Genomic DNA, 26107 nt, shown 5'->3' with positions numbered 1-26107 from the left:
AAACTTTAATTGAATTGAATTGAATTGAAAATATTGTGAATAAAAATAGTCTTATCAAAGTCTTTTGGGGGCACGGTGGCTTAGTGGTTAGCACGCTTGCCTCACACCTCCAGGGTCGGGGTTCAATTCCCGCCTCCACCTTGTGTGTGTGGAGTTTGCATGTTCTCCCCGTGCCTCGGGGGTTTCCTCCGGGTACTCCGGTTTCCTCCCCCGGTCCAAAGACATGCATGGTAGGTTGATTGGCATCTCTGGAAAATTGTCCCGATTGTGTGAGTGAATGAGTGTGTGTGTGTGCCCTGTGATGGGTTGGCGCTCCGTCCAGGGTTGATGCCCGATGACACCTGAGATAGGCACAGGCTCCCCGTGACCCGAGGTAGTTCGGATAAGCGGTAGAAGATGAATGAATGAATGAATGAAAGTTCTAATGGAGCAAATTTACGAGTCTTGCTCATTGAGTGGACTGCAGTGAGGTCCCCCGGCCGCTGGGTGGCGCTGTGATTTCTGCGCTTTTAGTAGATAGACGCGCTGACATTGAACCGGCTACAGGAGCAATCTCATTCAGGAGGTAAGCACAGCGTGTCAGTTAACGTCCGATGTTACACGAATGCTTTGGGTCCTTAAAAAAAAAAAAGAAATAAATAAAATGTAAACAGGCTTTGCGTCAGATTTCCGACTGAACGTCCTTTAAAGCCGTTGTGAACAGCGCACGTGAGGGTTAAGCGCACGTGAACAGTAAACACAGCAGGTCCTGACCTCAGAGACTCACAGCTGAAGCTCTAATATTTACTTTTATTGCTCTAACAAAACTCATATAAGAGCTTAATCATCATCATAATCATAATAATAACATTATTTAAAAAAATTATTATATATAAAATGTACATCCTGGTAAGAGTTCTACTACTTTTCCTATTCAATTCTATTTAATTCGATTCTATTTAGTTCGATTCTGTTTAATACTATAGAATAGATACAAGGCATTAGTGAGTAAAATAAACAACAGACAATAAAAATCAGGAAGGCAGAAGGTGCCTCGTTTTTGTTCTGAACCTAAAAACTATAAACTGTCACTGTTTAGATATATTTTGTGTCAATAATCTATTCATGTTGAAGTGAATAGTATCAAAATAAAGCAGCTCTCAGAGATTCACTTCTTTCCTACATCACATTTCTGCATTAGATCTGAAGTGTTATTGATAGATTTTCAGTACAGGAGGAATCTTTTCTTTACACAGCACCCTGTAATATATCATCTGCACAATTCAGCACTGCAATTCATTTAGCATTTATTACATGTTTACATCCCTAAAGGCTGTGCATGTACGCATGAGTTTTCAGAGTATATGAAACACGTCCTAACTCCTTGCCATGTGTTTCCCTGCAGTGATTGAACAGTTTGCGGATGTGTGATGCACCCTGTGGGCCAGCGTTCACACACATTCACATGTGGAGAGAAAGACACAGATACAGCCAGCCCCAGAGCCTTGCATACAGGACTGCTAAGGGCAGTTTATATGTTCACCATTCCTCGAGTGCATGCAGCTGACATTGTTGATTCTTTACCAAAACATGTGGGCAAGCCGGAGTTCCCAGACACAGGATGGGACCGCGTTAAAGACATATTCGACCGACGGTCTGTTATCTATGTCTGTATCTATGTCTATCTATCTATCTGTCCCGATGCATTAGCATAGGGATGTTCTGTCATCTCGACCCCTAAGAAACTCCTGATTTTAGGGAGAATATATCCATGTTTGAATTCTGATCTGAAGTGTAATTAACAGTAACTTACTTTAGCTATATTAAAAGCTTGCAACATTTACCTAAGATAAATTTACTAACTAATATTAACACCAACAGCTTGCTATGCAGTGAATACAAATAAACACGTCATGGTTTATTGAGAAACGCTACAGCTCTCAAATCGGGGTCAGTTAAGCATTACGCAAGTGTCTGATAATGTTCTTAAATATTATTACACTGGTAGAAATTAAAATGACCAGAGTCAATATAAGTATTAACCTGATTGGATTATTATTTTATTCTGAACCCCTCAATCATTTAAAACAAATCAGCCTGTAAATAATGCCAGCTTGGCCCTAATGTAAAGTTTCCAGAATAAATGATATAGTACACATTAAATCATGAGCTTTATATTTGTGTATGGATTATGTATGTAAACTATTATTATAAAACTGTACAGAGAAAGCCATGGAAATACTTTTATAGTTATTTTACTGCATACAGTTTAAAAACCTTTGTCGTAAAAAAAAAAAAATATATATATATATATATATATATATATATATATATATATATATATATATATATATATATATACATATATAATATTTCTGATGTTTATTTTTCCTCTAGAGATGGACAGGCGTACTCGGAAGAGGTGAAGAATGTGTCTAAGAGTGCTCTGACGGCTGCCTTGGTGGGACTGTTGTACGGAGGCCTGCCTGGAGCCCGACATGCCCGTGAGAGGTTCATCCAGCTGAGCCAGGCTGAGATCTATCGCAGCAGAGTGGAGGCAGTGGTAAGAGAACAGCAAAAAGTGCAAGAAAAGATTTCATGTTGATTAGCATACCGTTTTAAGTGACACCAAACTTGCATATTTACATATCACTCACGCTTGTTAAAGGATGTGATCTCTGAGATCCGGACCGTGACACATCTCTGATCTGTAGAAAGAAGAATCGAATAGACATAGGGTCAAAATTTCAGTATTTACCTTTTCTAAATACTGTATATATTGTTTTCCCTTCATCTGCATCACAGTTGAATGCATGTGATCAGATATGGAACTGAGGAAAATTATTTACATAATACAAGTTAAGTTAACGGAATGATCAATGATCTTACTAATGTTTTTCCTTTTTTTATTTATTTTTTATTTATTTAAAGATTCATTATATCTAAGGAAAATTTTAGTCTCCCAATATTCATTTCTTGACTCGTGAATTATATAAAATGACAATGATTATATGACGGTATTTAAACCATGAACCGTGGTAGTCCTTTATAAACAGAGAACCTTTCTTGCTTCTTGTGTGTTTTTAGCGTTCGGCTCATAACGCAGCTATCCGAGGCTTTGTGAGATACGGCTGGAGGTGGAGCTGGAGAATCGCCGCTTTTGTGACACTTTTTAAGTAAGTTCTTTAAGTAAACGCACACACATCTGATACAACAAGAAAATGTAGCACTTGTAGCTTCACAGCTATGAAGCAGATCTGACCTGCTGTCTGTGTCTGTTTCTAACAGCACTGTCAGTACAGGCATTTCTGTGTACAGAGACAGTAACGCCTTGAGCCATTTCGCTGTGGCGGGGGGTAAGTAACATCTCCTTAACATCATTCACAATGAAACACCTGTGATTCTCCTACTTTTCAGGGATTAGTCGAGTTCACATTGGATTAGAAATTAATATTTAAAGAACAGTTCTTTAGGGAAAGGACCTTAATGCATTACTTTAATGTCAGAAATATGTATTTAATTTAGGACTAGAGAGTTAGTTTGATTATAAATCTGGTTATTTTTTTAGATTTGTCCAAATGGTGGCATTTTGTAGTTTTAGGCTTGTTTTTTTGTTGTTGTTGTTGTTTTTAAAGCTGATTCTGTATTTTATTCTATGTACCTGTAAGTTACCCAAGCGGCACTTGTATCTCCGTATTAAAAAAAAACACTCTGTTAGAAAATGTTTCCTTGATGTTTAAACCTGCTCTTTGTGTAGCTGTGACCGGAGGTGTGTTCCGAATGAATCTGGGCCTCAGGGGATTGGTGGCAGGATCTGCTATTGGTGCTGCGTTAGGGTGAGTTGAATAGAGAGTATCCCGAACACTCAGTTTTAATGGAGTTGATCAGCCAAACCATGATGTGTGTCTTTTGTTTTGCACTAAAGCTATGAGGCAGATGTAGCTGATAAATTAAAGTTAGGCTTGCAGTCTAGCAGTTTCATGCACAATGTATGAATAAATGATTATTAATTGACCGTGCACAGTGTTGAGTTCTTCAAAAACTTCCTATTATTATAATACTTTCCCAGGGAGCTTAGAAGAGTTTCAGGCTTCTTGAACTTCTTGAGTGTTGCCATGTCACACTCTACAAGCTAACATTCTGAGATGTAAGAACTTTTAGTTTTTTCATGTTTTTTTACCTACCCTACTAGGGGCAATATTTTCACAGAAAAAAAAAACAAAATAGTTTTTTCCACACGAATGTTTTGATCTTTAAAGTAAATGGTTGTATGAATCTCATTTCTGTTGTTTTAGGTTCCCCAAGAGCTTGTTTACATTCAACCACTAACATTCTGTATAGGTTTATCCCAACAGAGGTAAAAACCTCTGATACTGAAAGCCAACAGAGTCCTGACTCTTTTTATATCTGACTTGCATCTATAAAACAATTCATTTATTTATGCTGATTGAAAAGGTCAGATAAGTCATGGAACACAATTGTACTGGATAAAAATGGCAGCATGGTGCAATACCTAAAATTCTAATATCAGTTATTTAGCAAAGTGAACTTGCTAAGTGCCAGTAAACAAGCCACAGTAGGTTTTAGTATCCAAGTGATTGCTGTCATCTTGTTGTCAGTGATTTATGTGAAACATCACTGTGGAAAGGTGTATAGCGGGTGGTCCAGTCACTCATGCCAGTCACTCATGGCAGTCACCAGCGCATCATGTCCCTGCAGGTTTCCCAGCTCTACCACAGACAAGTACAATCAGCGGTTTGTTTACTTGGCATTAACTAAGAGAAGGGTCTAAGTGCATTGTGCCACTTCTGGTGCAGATGCCACTTTCCATGGCGTAGATTTTGTTTTGACAGCTTGTTCTCTGCACCATGTATAGCTCCTGTAAATTTTCTCTCAAAGAGGCAAACCATAGCTGGGCCCACCTGAGGAGCTCGAACCTTGTGTCCTCCTGATGATTGATACATGTGTCACGATGTTGTTCGAGCGGACCGAAACACGCCGAGGTCTCTCTGAACAGTCCATTCCACCTGGTTGATCTCACACCAGGGGTCTGGTGGCACCAGACAGTAAGGAAAGCATCCTTCATGACTGTCTCTGTGCCGTCTGTCTCCAACAAGCTAGAGCCTTTTTCTCTCTTCCGGAGACAAGGACATGTCTCTTTATGTTCTTCTGAAGGCTAATAACTCATGTCTGAACATCTCGTAGTTCCAGCTGTAGAATCTGTATGTGCTGTCTGACCAAATGGATTCTACTTCTCAGGACTGAAACAGTGATATTGTGGATGGTGTGTTGCCAATCATTCTACACGGATGTTTCTTCTTTGGGAATTCTCCATTCTCTCTCGTGCTCTCTCTCTCTTTTTCTCTTTCTCTGTCAATCTCTCTGTCACTCTCGACGCAGTGACACGTCCTCCCCTCACCCCACTTTATTTGGGGTTTCTGTTGACCAGCTGCTCCCTCCTAGCAACCCCCCAACACACACACACACACATACACACACCCAGTGCCAGAGGAACCCATGTGCCATGCAGAAGGCCCAGATCTTTAGGGCAGAACGGCTTGAGTGCCTAATCCAACAGCTGCACTGCTTTTTTTAAATTTCCCTGTCAGCTTTGTATTCCAATCCCATCCATCCCTTGATCTCAATTTCTCCTCCTTCTGGCACTGTTGATCTCATCTCTGGGTTGTTCCTGAGGACAAGCTCCATCATCCTCCATTCATTTGGCTCAGTTTTTCATATTTTGTGTTGAGACCTTTCCAGTCGTCCTTTCCATCCAGCAGTGCTATCAGGATTAGCACCTCAGACGGCACTCGTCCCCCACCCCCCCTTTCTCTCTCTCAGTATGCTGGCAGAGCTGACTTTGGCATGCTGACTGGCACCTGGAGCGCCGCTCGCTGTGTATGTAAACATCCCCAGTGCCCGGCAAGGTGCAGCGAGGCGGGGCGCAAAATTCAAACCAGGCAGCTAATCAAATCGGCACATCACGCTCTAAATAGCACCAAGCTAGGAAATGGGGAGTGTAGACCTGAACAATGATGGTTAAGATGGTTTGACATTTGAATCAGTATGGTTTCAGGATATCATGATATTTCCTAATTTTATATCATGGTTTGCAATAATAGCAAAAAAATATTGAGAATACACATTAAATGTCCTCACTTCCTGTCTTCTTAACTTCAGCTTACTTAAGACAACTACACTGGAATACACTATAGCCATAGAATATGCTTGTTTCTGAATGGTTGATTTCTGAATTTTTATATGAAGCATAATGACATGAATATATATAAAATTTATTATTTATAAATTTATCGATTGCTCTCTGCAGAATCTTTCACAATATAACAAACATTTCCTGGAGTATTTTAAAGCCCTATTAATGGTTCGACAGAGTTTTTGCTGACAGACTCATGTTTTTGCAGTGTGCCTGCTGGGGCGTTAATTGTTGGGCTACAGAAGCTGGGAGGAGAGACCATGCGTGAAAAACGACGACGGGAACGAAGAGAACTGTATGAGCTCAGGGTGGCTGAATGGTATGTTTTAATGCTATTATATCAGAAATGTTATCCTGCAAGTCGGTTTATCCTGCAAATGTTTATCCTGCAATTGTTCTTTTTTAGGAACGCACGTCTGCAGCTTACTGACCAGATAATTGGAGAATTTAGTGGCCAGGACCAAGACACAGAAGGTGACCTTCAGCGGATCCATGAGCTCCTTAGTCAACCAAGGAACAAAGAATCGACTAAGGAGTCTTAACAGATCTGATTATCGTGACTGACTGAAGTTATAGATAAAAACATGCTCACAAATGAAGAGTGCTGGCTCTTCTGATGGGAGATGTATTTGCAGGATTTAAGCTGAAAGATAAACTGGTTGCTTCCAAACAAACATACATTACACATCATGTGCTAAATATTTTTGCACATCAGTCCTTCAGTTCATTTTCACCCTCGTGTTTAATTCCACACTGTTCAGTGTTGCTCTGTAAACCAATACAGTAAAATATACAGTATATGTAACTTTTAAATGTACCTTGTCTTCTTGTGAGACTTTGGGGCAAGAATGTGGAAAAACTAAAAAATGCCAAACCGTCATCTGAGTTGTTGGGACTAAAGACATTTAGTTATTTGACTCTTATTTGTAGACCAGAGAACCACAAAACTCAGTGTGACTGTCCTAGTAGAGTGTGTGTGTGTGTGTGTGTGTGTGTATGTCATATGGTGCTGTGAGCTCGTCACATGCCTTGGTCACTTCTGGAAACAAGATGGCACGACACCTGAGTCCAAGTTCAACATGTGTATGAACACAAACGCAGACCTGCAGCACCATCAAGAGGAGAAATCCAGTTACATGGGTTTACTCATTTCTTTTTACAGACATATAATTTGTATTTATAAATTGTATGAATATATGAAAATGTGGTCCTTCATAAATTAGATAAATAAATAATAAAAAAAAAATGTTAAAAAAAATTATTTTTGTCATTTTTTGATGTACGCTTTTCACCCACTCTCTACATCTAAATTCTACAATTTCTAGCATAATATTTTGCATTTGAATCTAAATTTAATTTCTGTAGTTATATATGGAATAAAAACAATATTTGGCAAGCTATTACAGTTAAAATAATGAGTGATAGTATGGTGAGATGTGACAATTACCACACCAAAGCGGATGTTTATGTGTTTTATACCTTATATCACTACAATGTTTTTATTTTATTAAATAAATGAATATTTATTTAAAGAACAACACTCTTTATAGCCGTTTTGTGGAATGTCTGTGAAACATCTGTTTCCACTAACAGCAGCTTTATAGCAGCTGTAAACAACATAGAAAGTTAGAAAACGTAAAGAAAAAGAGAATATTCTGTTGCTATAGAAACAAGCGCTTCACGGCTGCCATATTGAAGCGACACCTTCTGACCAATCACGTTGGAGAATTCCACAGCGCTGCGTTAATAGAGCGAAAACAGCGTTTGAATAGCACCGCCCACATTTTTCACGCCCCACGTGCGTCATCAACAGGCCCGGCGAGCATGCGCAGTGCAGTGCCGGAGCTGAAGCGCGCATTCTTTGCCAGGATTCTCTAATGAATGGTACGATGGCTGCTTCGTCTAATAGGATCATGCTCGGCCCTCTTGTAGCAGCAATTGACCAGGGAACTAGCTCTACTCGGTTCTTGGTAAGTTGCAGTCCGATATAGTCGTGGTTTATTAAAGTTAAGCTGTGTTTTTTCTTTTAAACCGAGAGTCCTGTGTGTCCTTGTTAGCATAGTGTAAGTCCCGGAAATGCGGTGGGATCTAAAGTCCAGCTCATTCCTCTACTGTCAAACAACACACGTGTATGGAATTGTGGCTTGGAAATGGAGTAGATAAAACCCATAAGATCAAGATCTCTTTATAATCACATATGAGTGAATAACGTGGTTAACTTCACCTCTGTTCCTAAATCACTTAGGGTTCAGAAAGTGTATTACATCCTGCAGCTAATGGTTTACATAACGCACCTCTTTTAGGGTCTGAATAGGTGTCCATACTAATTTTTTTTTTATTCATTCATTTGTTGAATTATTGTATGAATTATTTTCTGATCTATTGACAACTCTTAAGTGGAACAAACAGCTGGAACCAAATTCTTCCTGTGTGTGTCAACACACTTGGCCAATAAACCTGATTCTGATTCTGATTCAATGAACTTTGGGTGCTGTTTAGGATGCAGCACAGCTCAGAACCTTTCCAGGGTTTAATATAGGTAGATATTAAAAGAAGATCCTATAAAAATGTTATGCAGCAGTATAAATCCTTCTCTGTCTGTGAGATAAACGTTATCTCGTTTAAACATTGGGGATATATTCAGTTACGCAATGACACATGGACATCAGGACGTGCTTTACATGTCAATGAAGGCATTCATACTGAACGGAGCACTCGCACTGAACCGCCCACTGCTCCTGAGGTCCTTTAGCATCTCAAACTGCCAAGTCTGAGGCTCCTCACCATGTCTGCAGTTTTAGGCCTGTGTTGTGTATAATTAGTATAGAAGGGGAGTTAAAGTGAGGGTGATGGAACTCTGTAAAGTGGTTGGTAAGGAGAGACTGGTATAACATTAAAATCACTGACCGACGACGTGAATAACATCGATTAAAGTGTCGCAGAAGGCACCAGCAAGTGAACAGTGAATTCTGGAAGCAAGGAAAGTGGACAAGCGTAAGGACCTGAAAGCTTTTGATAAAGGCTAAATTGTGATGGCTAGACGACCGAGTCAGTGCTTCTCCATAACAGCAGGTCTTGTGAGGTGTTCCTGGTATGCAGCGGTTAGAGGCGGCCTGTTTTTAAAGATGGCACCAGGAAGCTGTTGGAGGCAATGTGATCTCTGGGCAGTGTTTTCCTGAGAAGCTTCATGCCCTGGATATTATTGCAGATCAGTGTGTATACGCACTGTATAGACACATGAAGTGTGAATATTTTTCTGAAAGCACTGCAATAGCAAAATAAATTCTTATTCATGTGATGATCTGAGAAAACCATTCACATGGTGAGTTTAAACACCGTCCGTTATTAAAAATATTTTGCCTGAAATGAAATTGGTGTCTGCATGTAAGAGCTGTGTGTAAAGCAGAAGCTCTTAGACTATAGAGGTCATGACCTCATGTGGGTTAGCAGGATTAACAAATGAGGTCATCATAGAAACCCACAATCTCCTAAGTTAATTTATATTACAAACGGAATATTACAAATATCAAACTCTGAATCAGAATCAGATAGAGCTTTTTTGCCAAGAATCCTTGTGCCTACATTTCCAGTACAGAGAGACACCAAGAACACAGACAATAAAGATAAAATACACATATGTAAATACAAACAGACAAGAAAAATGGAAAAATAAATAAATTGTATGTACAGTTGTGCTATAGATGATAGAATGGAATAGAGTATAATGCTGGGATGTACTAGGATGGAGGTGATGATAAATGAATGTAAGGTTATGGCTCATTGATATTGCGTAATGGGGGGAACTTGAATGCCTTCATGCAGCCACATTCTGAAGGTGGAGTTTGCATAAAATTTTGCAAACAAACCAATCTTTAACACCTTAATATTTATAGAGTAAACTCTTTTGTTACAAAATTTGTTATTGTTTTGTATGTATGTATTTAGGTTTTTATTTTATGTCGAATCTCCAATGTTTATTCTACATGAAGAAATGGGAAAACAGACCTAATTTTGTCCATGCAGGTGTTCAATGCAAAAACTGCAGAGCTGCTTAGTCACCATCAAGTCGAGATTCAGCAAAGTTTCCCTAAAGAAGGGTGAGTACTCGCACACCAACGATCACTATGTACAGTGTCAATGCAGATGGAAAACACAGCTGGATTGATGCAGTTAATAATGTCTTTGTGGCAGCTCAGTGGTTAAGGTGTTGGACTATTGATCGGAAGGCCGTGAGTTTAAATCCCAAGGCAACCATGCTGCCTCTCCTGTGCCCCTGAGCAAAGCCCTTAACCCTTAGTTGCTTAGCTGTATAAATAAAATAAATGTAGATCGCTCTGGATAATGGTGTCTGCAAATGAATGAATGTAAATTTGTTTTAATCATGCCTACTGATGACTCCTCCTCCTCAGCTATTAATAATAATCTAAATGCATGTTGAAATAAATAATCCACCTGCTGGTTGAATGAAATTTTAGCTCATTTCAGAAGCCGCAGTTACATCAGCGAGTACGTTTATTCAATATCACATGTTGATTTCCTCTCTGTAGCTGGGTGGAGGAGGACCCCAAAGAGATTTTGCGGTCTGTTTACGAGTGCATGGACCGAACCTGTGAGAAACTGACGCAGCTTAACATCGATATCTCCAACATCAAAGGTATTACTGTTATTCTTGTTGTTTAGCCACAGCTGTCTGAATGTGGATCCTCTTTGGGCATATATTTTTATCTATTATAATTTATTAATAATAAAAAGGCATATTATATGCATTTTTAATTAATTGAATTTTTCTCCACCAAATGTTTTTGGTCACATACACAATCATACACAATACAACATGCAGAGAAATGCTTTTTATGACTAAAAGAAGAGTCAAAATTAGAACAGAGTCAAAAGTGGAATTTTAAAATAAATAAAAATGGATTTAGCTATATAGAACAAAGCAAAAATAAATAGACAAAATATTAAAAAATACAGGAAAAGAAAACAACACGATACAGTTATACTGTGTGGCTTTACATTTCTTAGAAAATTTTAAATAGTTTGTAGAAATACTTAAAGTTATTGGACTGTTTTATATCAATATTATACCGTGTTGCAACAGAAAGTACTAAAAGTGCAAATAAAAAGCATCCCAATCCATCAGGTTGTCTAACTATCACAGATTTGGGGTTCTACTCAATTCCATCATAGGATTATTTATTCATTTGTTTGTTTGTTTGTTTTATTTATTTATTTTTATTTGTTTATTTTGGTACGTCAACTTCAGTCAGATTTTATGTTGTATTATAAATAAATAATAAAATCTGACTGAAGTTGTCATATGAAAATTAATAAATGAAAAAACAAATAAGCTGTTTTTCCAGTCTTGAGCTTTACATGTAGTTAAGCTGCTCAGTAAAGTCGGCTGTATTGCGTGGTCTGAGATGCTGTTCTGCTCAGCACGTTTGTAAAGAGTCCTTATTTATTTTATTGTAGAATTCTTTTAGTTCCAGCTAACAAGAAATATCATGTTCTTTGTTGGCTAGAATTTCTCATACCATGTCTGATAAATGTCAGTAATACTGTATTGTTGTTAGTGAACTGTTAGTCAAGCTTCCTGTGTTAGTTCTGTGTTAGATGATTGAAATGCTTTAAGTAATATTTTGCAATTAAGAAAAAAGTTACTGATAGTTACATAAAAAATGTTTTAAATAATATTTGAAAATGTATTTCTTATTGGAATATTAATTAGTTTTGCCCTAGTTATTATTTATTTATTTATTTATTTTTATCCTCTTGTTTTTATTTACATTCATTAACGATCTCTTGTCATATCCGTTTAGCCGTCGGTGTAACCAATCAGCGAGAAACCACGCTGGTCTGGAATAAGGAAACAGGCGAGCCACTCTACAATGCGGTCGGTAAGTGCGCTTGTGCAACAAGAGCCATCATTTTATTTTAAAAAAAAAATAGCAGTTTTTGATTTGAAGCTGTATATTGTACACTGATTTAATCCAGATGTTGTATTTGTGCAGTGTGGCTGGACCTGCGCACACAGTCCACCGTAGAGAGACTCATCAAAGACACACCAGGCAGGAACAAAAATCACCTGAAGGTAAGAACACCTCAGGAGTGATGGAGACATCAGTGTGACACACTGAACCCTCATCGGTATGAGCTGAGTGAATAGATGAAAGAGCTGGACAGATCTAAGGAGTAAAGCACCGTTCGTTCTTTTGATTAGAGATGAAGTCTCACTAGGAATTGTGGGTAATATAGTACTTGGTAAAATTCAACCAGAATGTTAAAATTAGTTTTAACCAGAAAAGTCAGAACTGAAGACTGTATGCTAATTCTGAACATTTGATACACAAGTCCTTGCTTTAATAAGATCCATGTTTTCAAAAATGATTGCTATTCTGTGCTACTAATTAGGTGCTGTTAATATTACTCACGTTGCTAGAACGGACGGTCTAATATAGGAAACCGTAAAGTTATAGATTAAATCAGTACAATATTCGAGGAAGCGCAAAAAAAACTTTCCCCATATCGATATGAAATCATTTTGTGAATCTGATTACTGATTCATTTACATTTATGACATTTGGCCGTTGCTTTTATCCAGAGCTGCTTGCATTTCTCATTTATACAGCTGAGCAATTGAGGGTTAAGTGTCTTGCTCACTGGCCCTAAGATTCAAACTCATGAACTTCCGATCAGTAGTGGATTCAGTAGCAGCCCTTTCAGTCAAAGGCGTCCTTTCTTTTATTAAGCATCTTGGAATGTGTGGAACAGGGTGTGGTTTATTTGCTTAGCTTTTGACAAAGATCCGTATGATCTCGAATAATTTTAATGCGATTAAGGAAGTTGCGTGTTTAGAGAAACAAAAATACACCATGTAAATAAACTGAACTATGTTAAACAAATAAAGGAAACGATTAAGAATACATTAAAACAGCATATTTATCTCAGGGTTTAATAAGAGACATTGTCTATTGTTGACAAGTATGTGACCAGTCAAGCTGGAAAGATCACACCTTTACAACACAAAGCATAAATGCACACAAACCACCAGTCTGAATCATTGACTTCTTAGTTCATCATCCAACAGTCAGCAGATTCAATTCAATTCAATTCAATTCAAGTTTATTTGTATAGCGCTTTTTACAATGGACATTGTCACAAAGCAGCTTTACAGAACATAAACATAAAACAAAAGATAAACATAAGGAGAAGTATAAAGAATTAATATAATAAAAATTCAAGATATATACAGTTCACAGTGTGTGTGTGTGTATGTATGTATGTATGTATGTGTGTGTGTATGTGTATTTGTCCCCAATGAGCAAGTCTGAGGTGACTCAGGCAACAGTGGCAAGGAAAAACTCCCTTAGATTGGTAAAGGAAGAAACCTTGAGAGGAACCAGACTCAAGGGGAACCCATCCTCATATGGGTGACACTAGATGGTGTGGTTACAAATATACAAGTATCACAGAGTCCAACTGTAGCCGGTAGATCTGTAGATGTCTCAGGGTTCTCACAGAGTCAGCCTTGTCTCAGTGGAGGTCCAAAAATTTCAACGCACGGAAGACGATCTTAGCATGGGTGTCTCAGCATGGGTAGAAAAAGAGAAGAGAAGAGCAGTGCATAGGGATTAACATATCTGCTGTTCATAAGAATGTGCAAGTCTAGTGTGATAGTGCACAATATTTATGGGATGTATTATGTGTACGCCTGACTAAAGAGATGAGTTTTCAATCTACATTTAAACTGTGAAAGTGTGTCTGAGCCCCGAACACTATCAGGAAGACTATTCCAAAGTTTGGGAGCTAAATAAGAGAACGCTCTTCCGCCTTTAGTAGATTTAGATATTCTGGGGACTACCAGGAGTCCTGAGTTTTGTGATCTCAGAGAGCGTGAAGGATTGTAACGTGTTAGAAGACTAGTTAGATACATTTATTTCATTTTAATAAAATGATAATTGAGATGATTAAGAATGTCTTTGTGTTCTATAATATCTTTATTCCATGTCTTCTGATTGGTCAGAAGAGTTTGATGTTCTGCTACACGACACATTGCAGGTTTACAATAATGCGCTTGTTCTGATACATTTGTCTACTACATCCACTAATACACACAATGCAAAACATCGAATTGCTGAAACTTACAGAGTTGAACGTTTATGGAAGGAGTTTTCGGTGTCTAGTTTTCCACCATAGTGTCTTCCACATTTTCACCTTCCATGTTCTGGATCACATGATGAGCAGAGGTTTGTTAAGGCGGAGAAGAAAAGGAGTGATTAATGAAAATATTATCACATAGAGGGAATAAAACAGTCTGCAACGTGTTATTGTCGGAAACCATCAGCACGCTATTTAATGATGGATTACTTTCCTATAACAGCATGCGTTATTGTAATCCATTGCAGCTTTCATGAAGCACTGAAAACGTCTTAAATTGGGAATCAAATCATACAGTTTTACTTAAATCTTTAAAAAAAATATTTCCTTATAAGATTGCACAAAATGAGAACCTGAGACTACTGACTTTTTTTTTTTTTTTTTTTTTAAATAAAAAAATAAATACATAATATTTTATACGAATTATTTTTCAGTTTCTGTTTACCTCTTTACTGCTCCTTCTAGTAGATTATTCATTTTATATGTTTATAAATATTATATTATACATTTCCCGCAGGGCATTCGGAGTTTAAACCAGGAAACAACCAGGATCTAGTACTGGACCTCTCCCTCCATCTTCACTTTTTTTCTTCACAAACTTTTTTTTTGCACTATGACACTTTAACTCTGGACTTGCACAGTGCCGCTTTAAACCACACCATACTGCACATGGACACTTTAAGGACAATCACAAAAACCATACGCATTTATATGTATATACATATATTTTTTACATATTTTCACATATTTTATATAGTTTATCCTTTTTATTTATCTACCTCATTTTGGTTTTATTTTTTATCCTTAATTCCATTCCTTTTATGCTTGAATACCAGACAGACGTAAAAAGCACGTGTATGTGACAAATACAATTTGATTTGATTTATTTATTATATAGTCAGTAATCTCTAAACCTTTTGAAGTATCGTTTTTTCAGCAGTTTCTTTACACATGTCTAAGATTTCTGCACGTTACTGTACACTATAACTCCTAGTCGAACCACAGAAAAGTGCATATTGTTTCCTCTTCACTTTTCTACAGCACAAGACTGGTCTTCCCATCAGCACGTACTTCAGCGCGGTGAAGCTGCGCTGGTTAATGGACAATGTAGAGGAGGTGCACAAGGCCGTGCTTTCACACACAGCTATGTTCGGGACTGTCGACTCCTGGTTAATATGGGTGAGTGATCTAGATGTTGATGCAATAGAATCGATGATCAATTAATAAAACCAGTTATCTAAATAATATTAAAAAAATTCTATCATGCTAAATTACATTTACAGGTTTCAAGCTTTTTTTTTCAGGATTCTTGGATGTTTTTTTTTACATTGGATTTGTTTGTTGTGGCCTGAATCTGAGTGTATTTGTGCAGCATTTTGGGCTGCTTTCAGACGCCATTGATTTGATCAGTCCCCAGTGCATTTCGTTCATCTTACATCATCTCAAACACACATGAATACCAGATCTCCATTTTTTTCTTTGTTATTTTGCTGCTATTATGCACAGTATGACATCTCACCTCTTCTTTAACCATAAATGTTCTCCGGCCACTCGTGCTCGTGTGTGTCGTGGAAACTAATGATGTCATCATCAGCTAAAAAAACACATGCAGGTCACTGTACTTCCTGAACAAGGTTAGACCTGAGTACGAGTTGAGCCCATACTCATGGGAATCGCGGGACAGTTTCAGTGCAGCCGAACTCGTACCACCTCCTACAGGTAGTCTCGGGTTTGGTACCACTCTGGCGCCTCATGCAGTTTTTCTCTGTTTCAGAATAAACTGTAGCGTGAAAGTCTCCTGAGTCGATTCTGTGCCATAGCTTCTGTTTTTTTGTCTCAGTATTAAAATCACTTAAATTTTGCTCGCATTATAAATAATGCAAACCTTTGGCCTGAAACACTTGTTTTATGTCTTTCATTATATCAGTAGGTCTCTAGCTGTCCGTCACAGTCACAATGCTCGCTATGTTTCAGTGCCTAACTGGTGGAAAGAAGGGAGGTGTCCATGTTACAGATGTAACCAATGCAAGCAGGACCATGCTCTTCAACATACACACTATGGACTGGGATCCAGATCTCTGCACGTAAGACACACACACACACACACAGCTTGTACTTCTGCTTCACAACAATGTGAAGCATTTTCACATCTTAATGGTTCGTTAAACTGAAACGTGTTTTGGTCCAGCTATTTTGGGGTCCCAATGGAAATTCTGCCAAAAGTGAGGAGTTCTTCAGAGATCTACGGTTTAATGGTAAGCTTGGTGACATTTTATGTTGTGCATAAGTATTTGCCCCTTACAACATTTACATTCCCACTTTGTGTGGTGTTACAACCAGGAACTGAAATCAACTTCTCTGGGGTCACATTAGATATGATGGATGAGTCAATACAGTTTTCCAAACCATTGAAAAGTTATAGCATTTTATATGTATTCACCCTTACCCCTGTGAAACCTCTAAATTAGTCCTGGTGGCTAGATTCATGACATCAAATCACAATGAAATCCATTTTTAGTTTCTTACAGGTTATAGATCAAAGGAGGTGAATACTTAAGCAACTGTATATAATTAATTTGTATTCATTTGTGTGGGTTTCTTTTAGTGTTTTTGTTGTGTTTTTGTTTTACAGAAACAAAGAAAATTAGAAAATAGGGGCTTTAATTAAATTTATTTTATTTATTTATTTATTTTTTTAATGAACTTACTATTTTTTTCTTTATTATTATTATTTTATTTATTTATTTATATTTTATACGTCACAATCCAACCTTTCTGTCTTCGTCTCTTTGGGCTTTCTGATAGAAAATCAGTTCTAGTCTGGTGAGTAGGTCTTGACTGATATTATTGACTGTCATTTCTGGGGAAAAAACAAGTCTCTTTTCCCTTCCCCTGGTTGGCTTTGGCGTCCATTTTTAGCCCATTCCATCTAGCGGTGCATTTCCAACATGAAACCTACATAGAGTTGATTTTCTAAGCAAAACTCAATTACAGTAGTTCTAATAATCTGACTATACTAAACACATCACTTTCTTTATCCCATTAAAAATAATACTGGTACAGTTCTGGTCAAAGTGGTTGGTTCCTTGCGATAATATTTTCAGTAGAACTACCAAGGTGTGTGTACCTGTGTACATTTATTTGTATGAATTAAAAAAATATAATCACGTCAACACAACAAAACTCAAGTGAAATTTCCATCCGTGACATAACATGGTGGTCTTAAAGCTTACAGTCGCACACGTTCCCTGTTTGTAAGCAATGAGGAGAATTACAATATCAATTCTTATATAAAATACTAACTTTTGGATGATCGGTGTAACTTCATTTCGTCTTCTAGAAAACGTATAAATATCTACAGAAAGACAGTATTAATGAGAAAATAAGATCTTTGGGGGGGTAAAAATCCAACCCCTTTTATTTTTTTAAATATTAAGATTTTGCAGATGCTCCAAGATGTGTAAAAGCTTACGAGCTTAAAGGTACCGGTACAACTCCTCACTGCTAGCAGGCTCAGGTGATTTTATTTTATTTCTTTGACTGGTTGTTGGAAATGTACTGGGTGAAATTTCTTCGTTACACGGCACACTGGCTGGATGCCATGAGCTGACCTCACCTGCTGTTAGCCACTAAATTGAGAGTTTTCTTTCCAAACAGCACTTGAGGATTTTGTTGCTTCTTCAAGGGCACTTTCTGACCCGGTGACCATGCTGTGGATTTCTCCTTCATGTTTTTGCATGCTCACTTCATTTTAAATAGAAAAGTAAACAGGGAGCTGGCTGATATGGCATGCTTTAATCACTCACTCACTCATTTTCTAACACTTATCCGAACTACCTTGGGTCACGGGGAGCCTGTTCCTATCTCAGGCTTCATCGGACATCAAGGCAGGATACACCCTGGACGGAGTGCCAACCCATCACAGGGCACACACACACATTCACTCACACAATCACACACTACGGACAATTTTCCAGAGATGCCAATCAACCTACCATGCATGTCTTTGGACCGGGGGAGGAAACCGGAGTACCCGGAGGAAACCCCCGAGGCACGGGGAGAACATGCAAACTCCACACACACAAGGCGGAGGCGGGAATCGAACTCCCAACCCTGGAGGTGTGAGGCGAACATGCTAACCACTAAGCCACTGTGCCCCCATGTTTTAATCACTGATGTTAAATTGATTGACAGTGGAGTCACTTTGAGATGAGCCTGAAAGTTTACTCATCATGTCATTTGTCTCTTAATCATTTTTTTTTCTTTTGGTCTTCACAGAAATCTGGTCCACTGACTGGTGTTCCAATATCAGGGGTAACCTCTTGCAAATTCTTATTTCTTATTATACAGAACTTATTTTACTGTAGATTTAATGTGAATAATATGTAACATCAAACTGAAGTGCGTGTGTCCTCAAATTGAAGTGTTTAGGGGACCAATCTGCCGCTCTCGTGGGACAGATGTGCTTTCAGGACGGCCAGGCCAAAAACACGTACGTCTCATTTTTCGTCTTTAACACATTGCTGCTTTAGGAAGTGGTAGCTCGGGTAGTTACAGTTAAGCCCTTTACCATCAACTGCTCAGATGTGTAAAAAAGATAAATGTATGTTTATGTGGATAAGGGGCGTCGACTAAAATGGCGTAAATATCATTGGTGAGAGCATAGTCGCTCGTATCAGAGATAGACCATGTGACGATCAGCATATATTATCGAATCGTATGCTTTTTAAGAGCAGTGTAGGTGTGGATAGGAGGTTTAGAAAAACCTGAGAATAACTTCACTACATGCTGTTCACTATATGGAAACATTAACGACGGAGTGTGGTCATCTTGTTACATCCCCAGAACTGATTGTTTTCCTACAGCTGCAGGTCCTGTTGTGTTTTATTCCTCTTATACCACATCCATTTTTATTTACAGTTATTCTTGTGGACTATCCATGAGGCTTGCTTCATGGACATTCCTCAACATAACAGTAATTGGATTAAAAGTAGGTTAATTGTTGAGGTGTAAGGGGACAAATTTCCTCCGTAGGGTGGCTGGGTGCTCCCTTAGAGATAGGGTGAGGAGCTCGGTCACTCGGGAAGAGCTCAGAGTAGAGCCGCTGCTCCTCCACATCGAGAGGAGTCACCTGAGGTGGCTCGGGCATCTGTTTCGAATACCTCCTGGACGCCACCCTGGGGAGGTGTTCCGGGCATGTCCAACTGGGAGGAGGCCCCGGGGAAGACCTAGGACACGCTGGAGGGACTATGTCTCTCGGCTGGCCTGGGAACCCCTCGGTATTCCCCCGGAAGAGCTGGAGGAAGTGTCTGGGGAGAGGGAAGTCTGGGCGTCCCTGCTTAGACTGCTGCCCCTGCGACCTGGCCCCGGATAAGAGGCAGAAGATGGACGGATGGATGAATGGATGGATGGTGTAAGAGGAATAGATCACATAGGGACATACTGCTACAGGGAAATAATCAGCAGTTACTTTGCACTGATCACTACTGTGTCATTAGTTAGTTGTTTATAACAGGTGTTAGTAAAATGTGGTACTGGTTTTACTAGAGATATTTAAATTTAAATATTGAAACATGTGCTATGAGGAAACTAAACGTATTACCTGCAGAACCCCAGGTTCATGTACATAAATATATAGAATATAGAAAATGGAAAAATACATTGTGTGTATATATAACCTGTATGTTGCCAATAGGTCATTATTTTCCACTTATTTCAAGGTTGTTATTATTATTATTATTATTTCAAAACCCTAAATTATGGAGAAAAATAGGGATCATTTATTTATATATTTATTTAAATAAAATACATTTTTAAAGGAAATAAAAAACTTTGTCCTTATTTTCATAGATATATTACACCTTGCTTGTATGGTATCAAACCATGGAGGGATAAGACAAATTATTCTGAGCCTGAGATTAACAGTGATGTTTTGTTTGAGCATATATAACAAAATTACAGTATCTCCTCCACCCTGACTCGTATCTCTCTTCTTTCAGTTACGGGACTGGCTGCTTCTTGCTCAGAAACACAGGAACAAAGGTATTCTTCATTCCTCATTCATTGCTATCTTTAGATTATTATATGTATGTGTATATTATACATATGTATATATGTAATACCTGTGATATTTAATATGTATGTATATGTATGTGTGTGTTTTGTCTAAGCTCTTATTCTTACATTGTTCCATAGCCGGTGATGTCAGATCATGGCCTCTTAACAACAGTAGCGTATAAACTGGGGCGAGACAAGCCAGCCTGCTATGCGTTAGAGGTAACAATCTTCATCGATGCACGTCTCTTATTACATCTTTAATGCATCCTTGATGCATGAATTCAACAGTATACTTCATTCATCATCATACATACAGTACATGATTGCTGACCTGTAAATCCTCTCTTCAGGGTTCAGTGGCTATAGCAGGTGCAGTGGTGCGCTGGTTGAAAGACAACCTCGGGATTATAGAAAGTTCCACAGAGCTCGGTGAGTTCCGCAGCAGGTGAAAGCAAAATGGTTAAATAGAAACTGGCCACACTAGGTAGTCCAGTAGTACAACTCTTTTTATTAGTACACTGGTGTTCCAGTCTGCCTGAGGAATGCATATTGTGAGAGATTTGTGCACACAAGTGTTGCACAGGATTAACACAAGCCCTGTCATTAGTGTTAACAAAGTTTCCTTCTCAACAGAGAACCTGGCCGCCAGTGTCGGCACATCGTATGGCTGCTACTTTGTCCCTGCATTTTCGGGTCTCTACGCCCCCTACTGGGAGCCAAGTGCTAGAGGGCAAGTTTGATGATTTTTTAAAAAAAAAAAAAATTTTTTGTGGTTTTTGACACTAGTTTTAAAGTAGTTTAAAGACTTAATCACAGAATCATTAGCTAATAGAATCAAAATCCTAATATAATCCTGCATCGTTTAAGCATGAAAAACAATTAGAGCTTGTGTGTGTGTGTGTATATATGTGTGTGTGTGTATGTATGTGTGTATATATATATATAATATTAATCTTGAATTTTCTGTATTATATTAATCTTTATATTAAATCTTTATATATATTCATTCAATTAAATTCAAATTTATTTGTATAACGGTTTTAACAATTGACCGTCTCAAAGCAGCTTTACAAAACATAAAACAAAAGTTTAATATAAAGATTAATATAATACAGAAAATTCAAGATTAATATTACATATATTTAAATGTGTTTTTTAAATTAATTTTTTTATTTTAATAAATGTTAACACTTGTTTTTGGTTTTCTTTCTCCAAACAGAATCATCTGCGGTTTAACTCAGTTCACGAACAAGAGTCATTTGGCCTTTGCTGCTCTTGAAGCAGTCTGCTTTCAGACACGTGAGGTATCGTCCATGAGTGTAAAAATATCCTGTTGTCTTTGTGATCATGAGTCCTTCAGTAATTTAGTCACAAATATCACTAAAGAGAAAACCCTGTGCTACGAACCAGTAAAATGACTCGTGATTTATATCCATGGTTCAGATCCTGGATGCGATGAATCAGGACAGTGGGATTCCTCTGACTCAGCTGCAGGTGGATGGAGGCATGACCTCGAACCAACTGCTCATGCAGCTCCAGGCTGATATTCTCTGCATTCCAGTAGGTAAGTTATGTAACTCAAGGCTCCTTGGTGAGTTTCTGTTTCACAGTAGACTTTGAAACTGTGTAAAAGCCTCTGTGTCGGGGGTAAATTCCAGATGAATGAGCTTATTATTAATCCATAATAACAGTAAAAGGAAAAAAATGGCCTCAGGCTGTCTAATAGTGAGAGATAAGATAACCACTTGATGCTGTTTTCATGAAAAAAATTTCCTTTTGCATATAATTTTCCCTGATAGAAAATATGTATATATATATATGAATTTTCTAACCGCATCTGTGTGTGTTCTCAGTAAAGCCGTCCATGCCGGAGACCACCGCACTCGGAGCAGCTATGGCAGCAGGAGCAGCAGAGGGCGTCGGTGTGTGGAGTTTGAATCCCGAAGACTTCACTGATGTCACTTCTGAGAAATTTGAACCTCAGATCAATCCAGAGGGTAAAATTGCTTCAGCCATGATAACAGCACGAACAGTTCAGCTGTTTATTATATCAATACATTTATTATGGTTCATACTTGTATAGTTATAACTAGTTACTTTAGTGTTTGTTAAAATGTTTGTCCTTTGACAAAAGCCTTTCTTATAGAAAGATAGATAGATTATAGTTTAGAAATCTCTGGTGTTTTTTCCTCTTTTTCAAATAGAGAGCGAGTTCCGTTATGCTCGCTGGAAGAAAGCAGTCCAAAGAGCCATGAACTGGGAGACTACAGAGCCAGTCAACAACGGAAACGGTTCGTGCCTCAAAATTTGTGCTCAATTTTTATTCAAAATCCAACAAAAAAAAAAACAAGAGGAGGAATTTGTCACCGACAGAAAAAATGTTCTGGGCTAAACTGATTCATAACAGGATCTAAACAGTAACAGGCACTTTACAGTCTCTCCAGGATTTCTCCGAGTTTTTTGTGGCTGTTACGGCTTGATTTTCCTCTCCCTTTTAAAAAAAATATTGTTTATTTTTTTCTATGATCGCTTTACTCCTGTTCAACACACATGAGTGCTTTGGCTGAATGTGTGTTGTGATGCCACACAATGTGTCTTGGGCCAAATCTGCAGTTATTTTGAAAAATAGCAACTTCACCAAATATGGCAAAGTTTGCTTTATTATGCTGTCATTTTTGTGTTGCAAATTCAAAATATCCTGGAGGGACTGACTTTAGATAACCTGCATGGGAGTCCTTTAAAATCACGCATCTCATTAATTTCTTATTAATTCCAGTAACGTGGTAAATGTTTCTGGTAAATCGTATCGACAGTGAAACATTTATTATTATATAATTCATAAGTCAGCTATATATTTTAGAAACACCACCTAATTTTCAGTAAAATTTCAACTTCAAAAGTTTTTAGAATGAAATATCCTTTAGAAAATTCCAGCCATGTTGCTTGATCCAATCAGATCAGTCGCTGCTTACATGTCTCCTTTCCCTTTCTCTGATATTGCATGAAATGGACCATCTCCAGAGGAATCTAATATCTTCAGTAGTGTTCCCCTGGGCTTTTACATTCTGGGTAGTATGTTTATGTTGATTGGAGCAAAATACATTACAGGTCAGTGTCTTTTTAACACTGAGAATGAACACTTTATGCATGCATGTGCCCTTATGCTGCACTGGACTGGAGCCATAACTCGGAATTTCTAAACCTCCGACTATCTCCTTAATCCAAATTTCAGCACATGGCGTAGCTTACTTTGTAAATTAAATAGTTGCATGTACAGAACAACTAATTTAAAAATAATCAGCTATAACATTAAAACCACCTGTCAAGGAATGGTGTATATTAAGCAGCAAGCGAACAGTCACTTTCACTTAGTTGATGTGTTGGAAGCAGGAAAAATGGGCAAGCGTAAGGATCTGAGTGGCTTTGTCAAGACACAGCAGGTCGTGTGGGGTGTTTTACCTCGATATTTCTAAAGACCAAAAGCTGTCCTTCATACTAATGCTATTCCCTAATGGCAGAGGAATCTTTCAGCAGGATAAGGTTCCCTGCTACACTGTTCAGGAATGGTTGGAGGAACATGATAGAGTTCCTCAAAGGTGTGCACTTGGCCTCCAAATTGAAAATCTCAATCCGATCAAGCATCTGTGGGACAAACACATCAGGAGTTGCAGGATCTGTGGATAATGACGTTGCCAGATGCCACAGCACACCGTCACAGGTGCATGTTTTGAAGGGTCCAAGTTGCTATTAGGCTGGTGGAGTTAATGTTATAGCTGATGTGTTTACATGATACTGTAAGCTGCTAGCTAGCTCGTTGATAATTAAAGATGAACACTGACACATCAGTAATTTACTCTGTAGCTTACTCTTAAGCAGACGGAGGTCGGATAAAGGCATAATTCCGAGTTCTGATGTCTCAATTCCGACTTGAGTCAACGCAGCATTAAATGTGTACTGTGTTTACTGAGATTTAAATGTTTTATCAATTTCTGATGACAGAAATTACAATTCAGAGATTTACTGTTACAAACCTTTGTGAAGCATAAACTCAAGGATAATCTACATAAGGCTACATGAGACCTACTCAAGCCCTTCATGAGAGCTTTCAGTGACTTTTTAGCAGGATGTACCTCTATTGAATTGTACTCATTGTGCATTAGAGCCTCCTAAGTGTCCTGATGAGCTACATTCAGCTAAATAATTGACTTTTATTAGCATGTGATTGGTCTAACCAGAACAGAGGATCTGTTACGGAAGCCATGGTTTATATTCCCAGTTGTCATGAATGGTGTAAATGTCATGTAGCCTTATAAACACTATTCTTATTAAAAGTGTAACCAAAACTCATCAAGCATCGTTACAAAATACTTTACCAATTATATTTTAGAATCCAATGGATTTGTCAGTTGAATTTGCCATGGCGCAAAAAAAAAAAAATTGTATGTAAATCCTCCATCATCTCAAGTAAAGTCTGTAACACTGTGTGGCTTGTAATTCCTTGAATCTTACATAATACTGCTTCTCCTAATATTTGTTTTAAAATATCTACCTTGCTTTTTTTATACACCTCTTGACTGCTTTCCTTCACACATCATTCCTCTAAAGCACTGCTTTCTCATTCTTTGACTTGAATGTTTGTTTTTATTGGCTTCCTCTTGAAAAGCTGTTGTTCTTATTTAAAAGGTCTTGCATACAACTTGTATTTTATTTACTTTTGGAACAAACATTATTTTTTCATTATTTCTTTAAACAGGATTCAAGTAGACTTCATGCCTCCTCTTCGATGTTTAGTAACGAGGGAAAATAAAGCAGGATTCAAGGTACGTCGTCTGGTGTCCAGTCATTATAATGTCGTTCCCCACTGGACATTCCAGCTACAGCTGCTACTATATGATTGCATCTTCAGTGAATGTCAGATAACTGATTTATCTTTCTGACTTGAAAATGATGAAGGCAGTTTTTAACTTTTGGTACCTGGTTGCTGTAGCTTGAGTTGAAAGCTGGCGAATGAAACTATTTCTATAAACAAAACTCTATGATTTTCTGAAATTGCACAGCACTGTTGTACAGCTGGCTGCGTTTACACCTTAATCTTACACAAGATGTTGGCTTATAACTCGCTGATGATCTTTATGGAGATGATTACAGTTACCACATGTACCTCTGTGTGTTTGCTGGAATGTGTTGTAAATTTGAACAATTTGTAATTTTCATGTTGTATTTATTAACATTTTAGTCTAAATTTCATTGTCATATCATGCTTTAGAAGGTGCCAATAGTTTTCCTGAATATCTCTGACGAACGGTGCAAGATACAAGAGCACTTGGGTACAAATAATGGCATGCACTGTATCAGTACTGTGAACGATTTTACCTTCATAGGGTTCCTTATGGCTGTTGAACAAAACTGTGCATTACTTTATCGTTACTGTAAAATGCCCAACCCAAAATACCCTGGACCCTGTGGTTATAAAAACTGAGACTCTTTTTCAAGTTCCTTCAAACTTTTTGAAAACACTAGAATGTAGAAAGACTTCTTTATGGTGATTATATTTTATATATATATATTACATTTATGATGATTATATTTTCATTTTTGTAATACAGAGATGTCTCTGACCTAGAGACTGTGCTTTCCCATAATGCACTGTGCACATACATCACTTTTAGCGCTGAGAATATTGACTCAGCAGGGATT

At 38.0% G+C, this 26107-nt stretch overlaps 2 protein-coding genes across 4 annotated transcripts; both read left to right on the top strand.

The window, feature by feature from the left end:
- Positions 1 to 434: 434 nt before the first annotated feature.
- On the top strand, positions 435 to 7399 carry timmdc1 (translocase of inner mitochondrial membrane domain containing 1). The gene is made up of 8 exons (XM_060860209.1): positions 435 to 565; positions 1385 to 1633; positions 2377 to 2542; positions 3067 to 3155; positions 3268 to 3335; positions 3737 to 3815; positions 6402 to 6512; positions 6600 to 7399. The coding sequence occupies exons 2-8, from the start codon at positions 1410 to 1412 to the stop codon at positions 6733 to 6735; spliced, it is 873 nt and encodes a 290-aa protein (XP_060716192.1). The 5' UTR covers positions 435 to 565; positions 1385 to 1409; the 3' UTR covers positions 6736 to 7399.
- Positions 7400 to 8041: 642 nt separating this feature from the next.
- gk (glycerol kinase) lies at positions 8042 to 25899 on the top strand. Of its 3 annotated transcripts, XM_060860643.1 has the most exons (21): positions 8042 to 8163; positions 10217 to 10290; positions 10741 to 10847; positions 12016 to 12093; positions 12208 to 12287; positions 15395 to 15532; positions 16328 to 16437; positions 16542 to 16608; positions 17159 to 17176; positions 18632 to 18667; positions 18778 to 18845; positions 20353 to 20395; positions 20549 to 20629; positions 20761 to 20839; positions 21044 to 21140; positions 21630 to 21714; positions 21854 to 21974; positions 22264 to 22407; positions 22615 to 22701; positions 23432 to 23518; positions 25164 to 25899. In XM_060860643.1, exons 1-21 carry the CDS (start codon positions 8071 to 8073, stop codon positions 25172 to 25174), a joined length of 1704 nt encoding a protein of 567 aa, XP_060716626.1. In that variant the 5' UTR covers positions 8042 to 8070; the 3' UTR covers positions 25175 to 25899. The 3 variants fall into 3 exon arrangements, with proteins under 3 accessions (XP_060716626.1, XP_060716627.1, XP_060716628.1); XM_060860644.1 differs by lacking the exon at positions 17159 to 17176; XM_060860645.1 differs by lacking the exon at positions 23432 to 23518.
- Positions 25900 to 26107: the final 208 nt, after the last annotated feature.

Source organism: Tachysurus vachellii, chromosome 24 (genome assembly GCF_030014155.1).
Source record: "Tachysurus vachellii isolate PV-2020 chromosome 24, HZAU_Pvac_v1, whole genome shotgun sequence".
NCBI lineage: Eukaryota > Metazoa > Chordata > Actinopteri > Siluriformes > Bagridae > Tachysurus > Tachysurus vachellii.
This window is presented reverse-complemented; position numbering and strand designations above follow the sequence as displayed.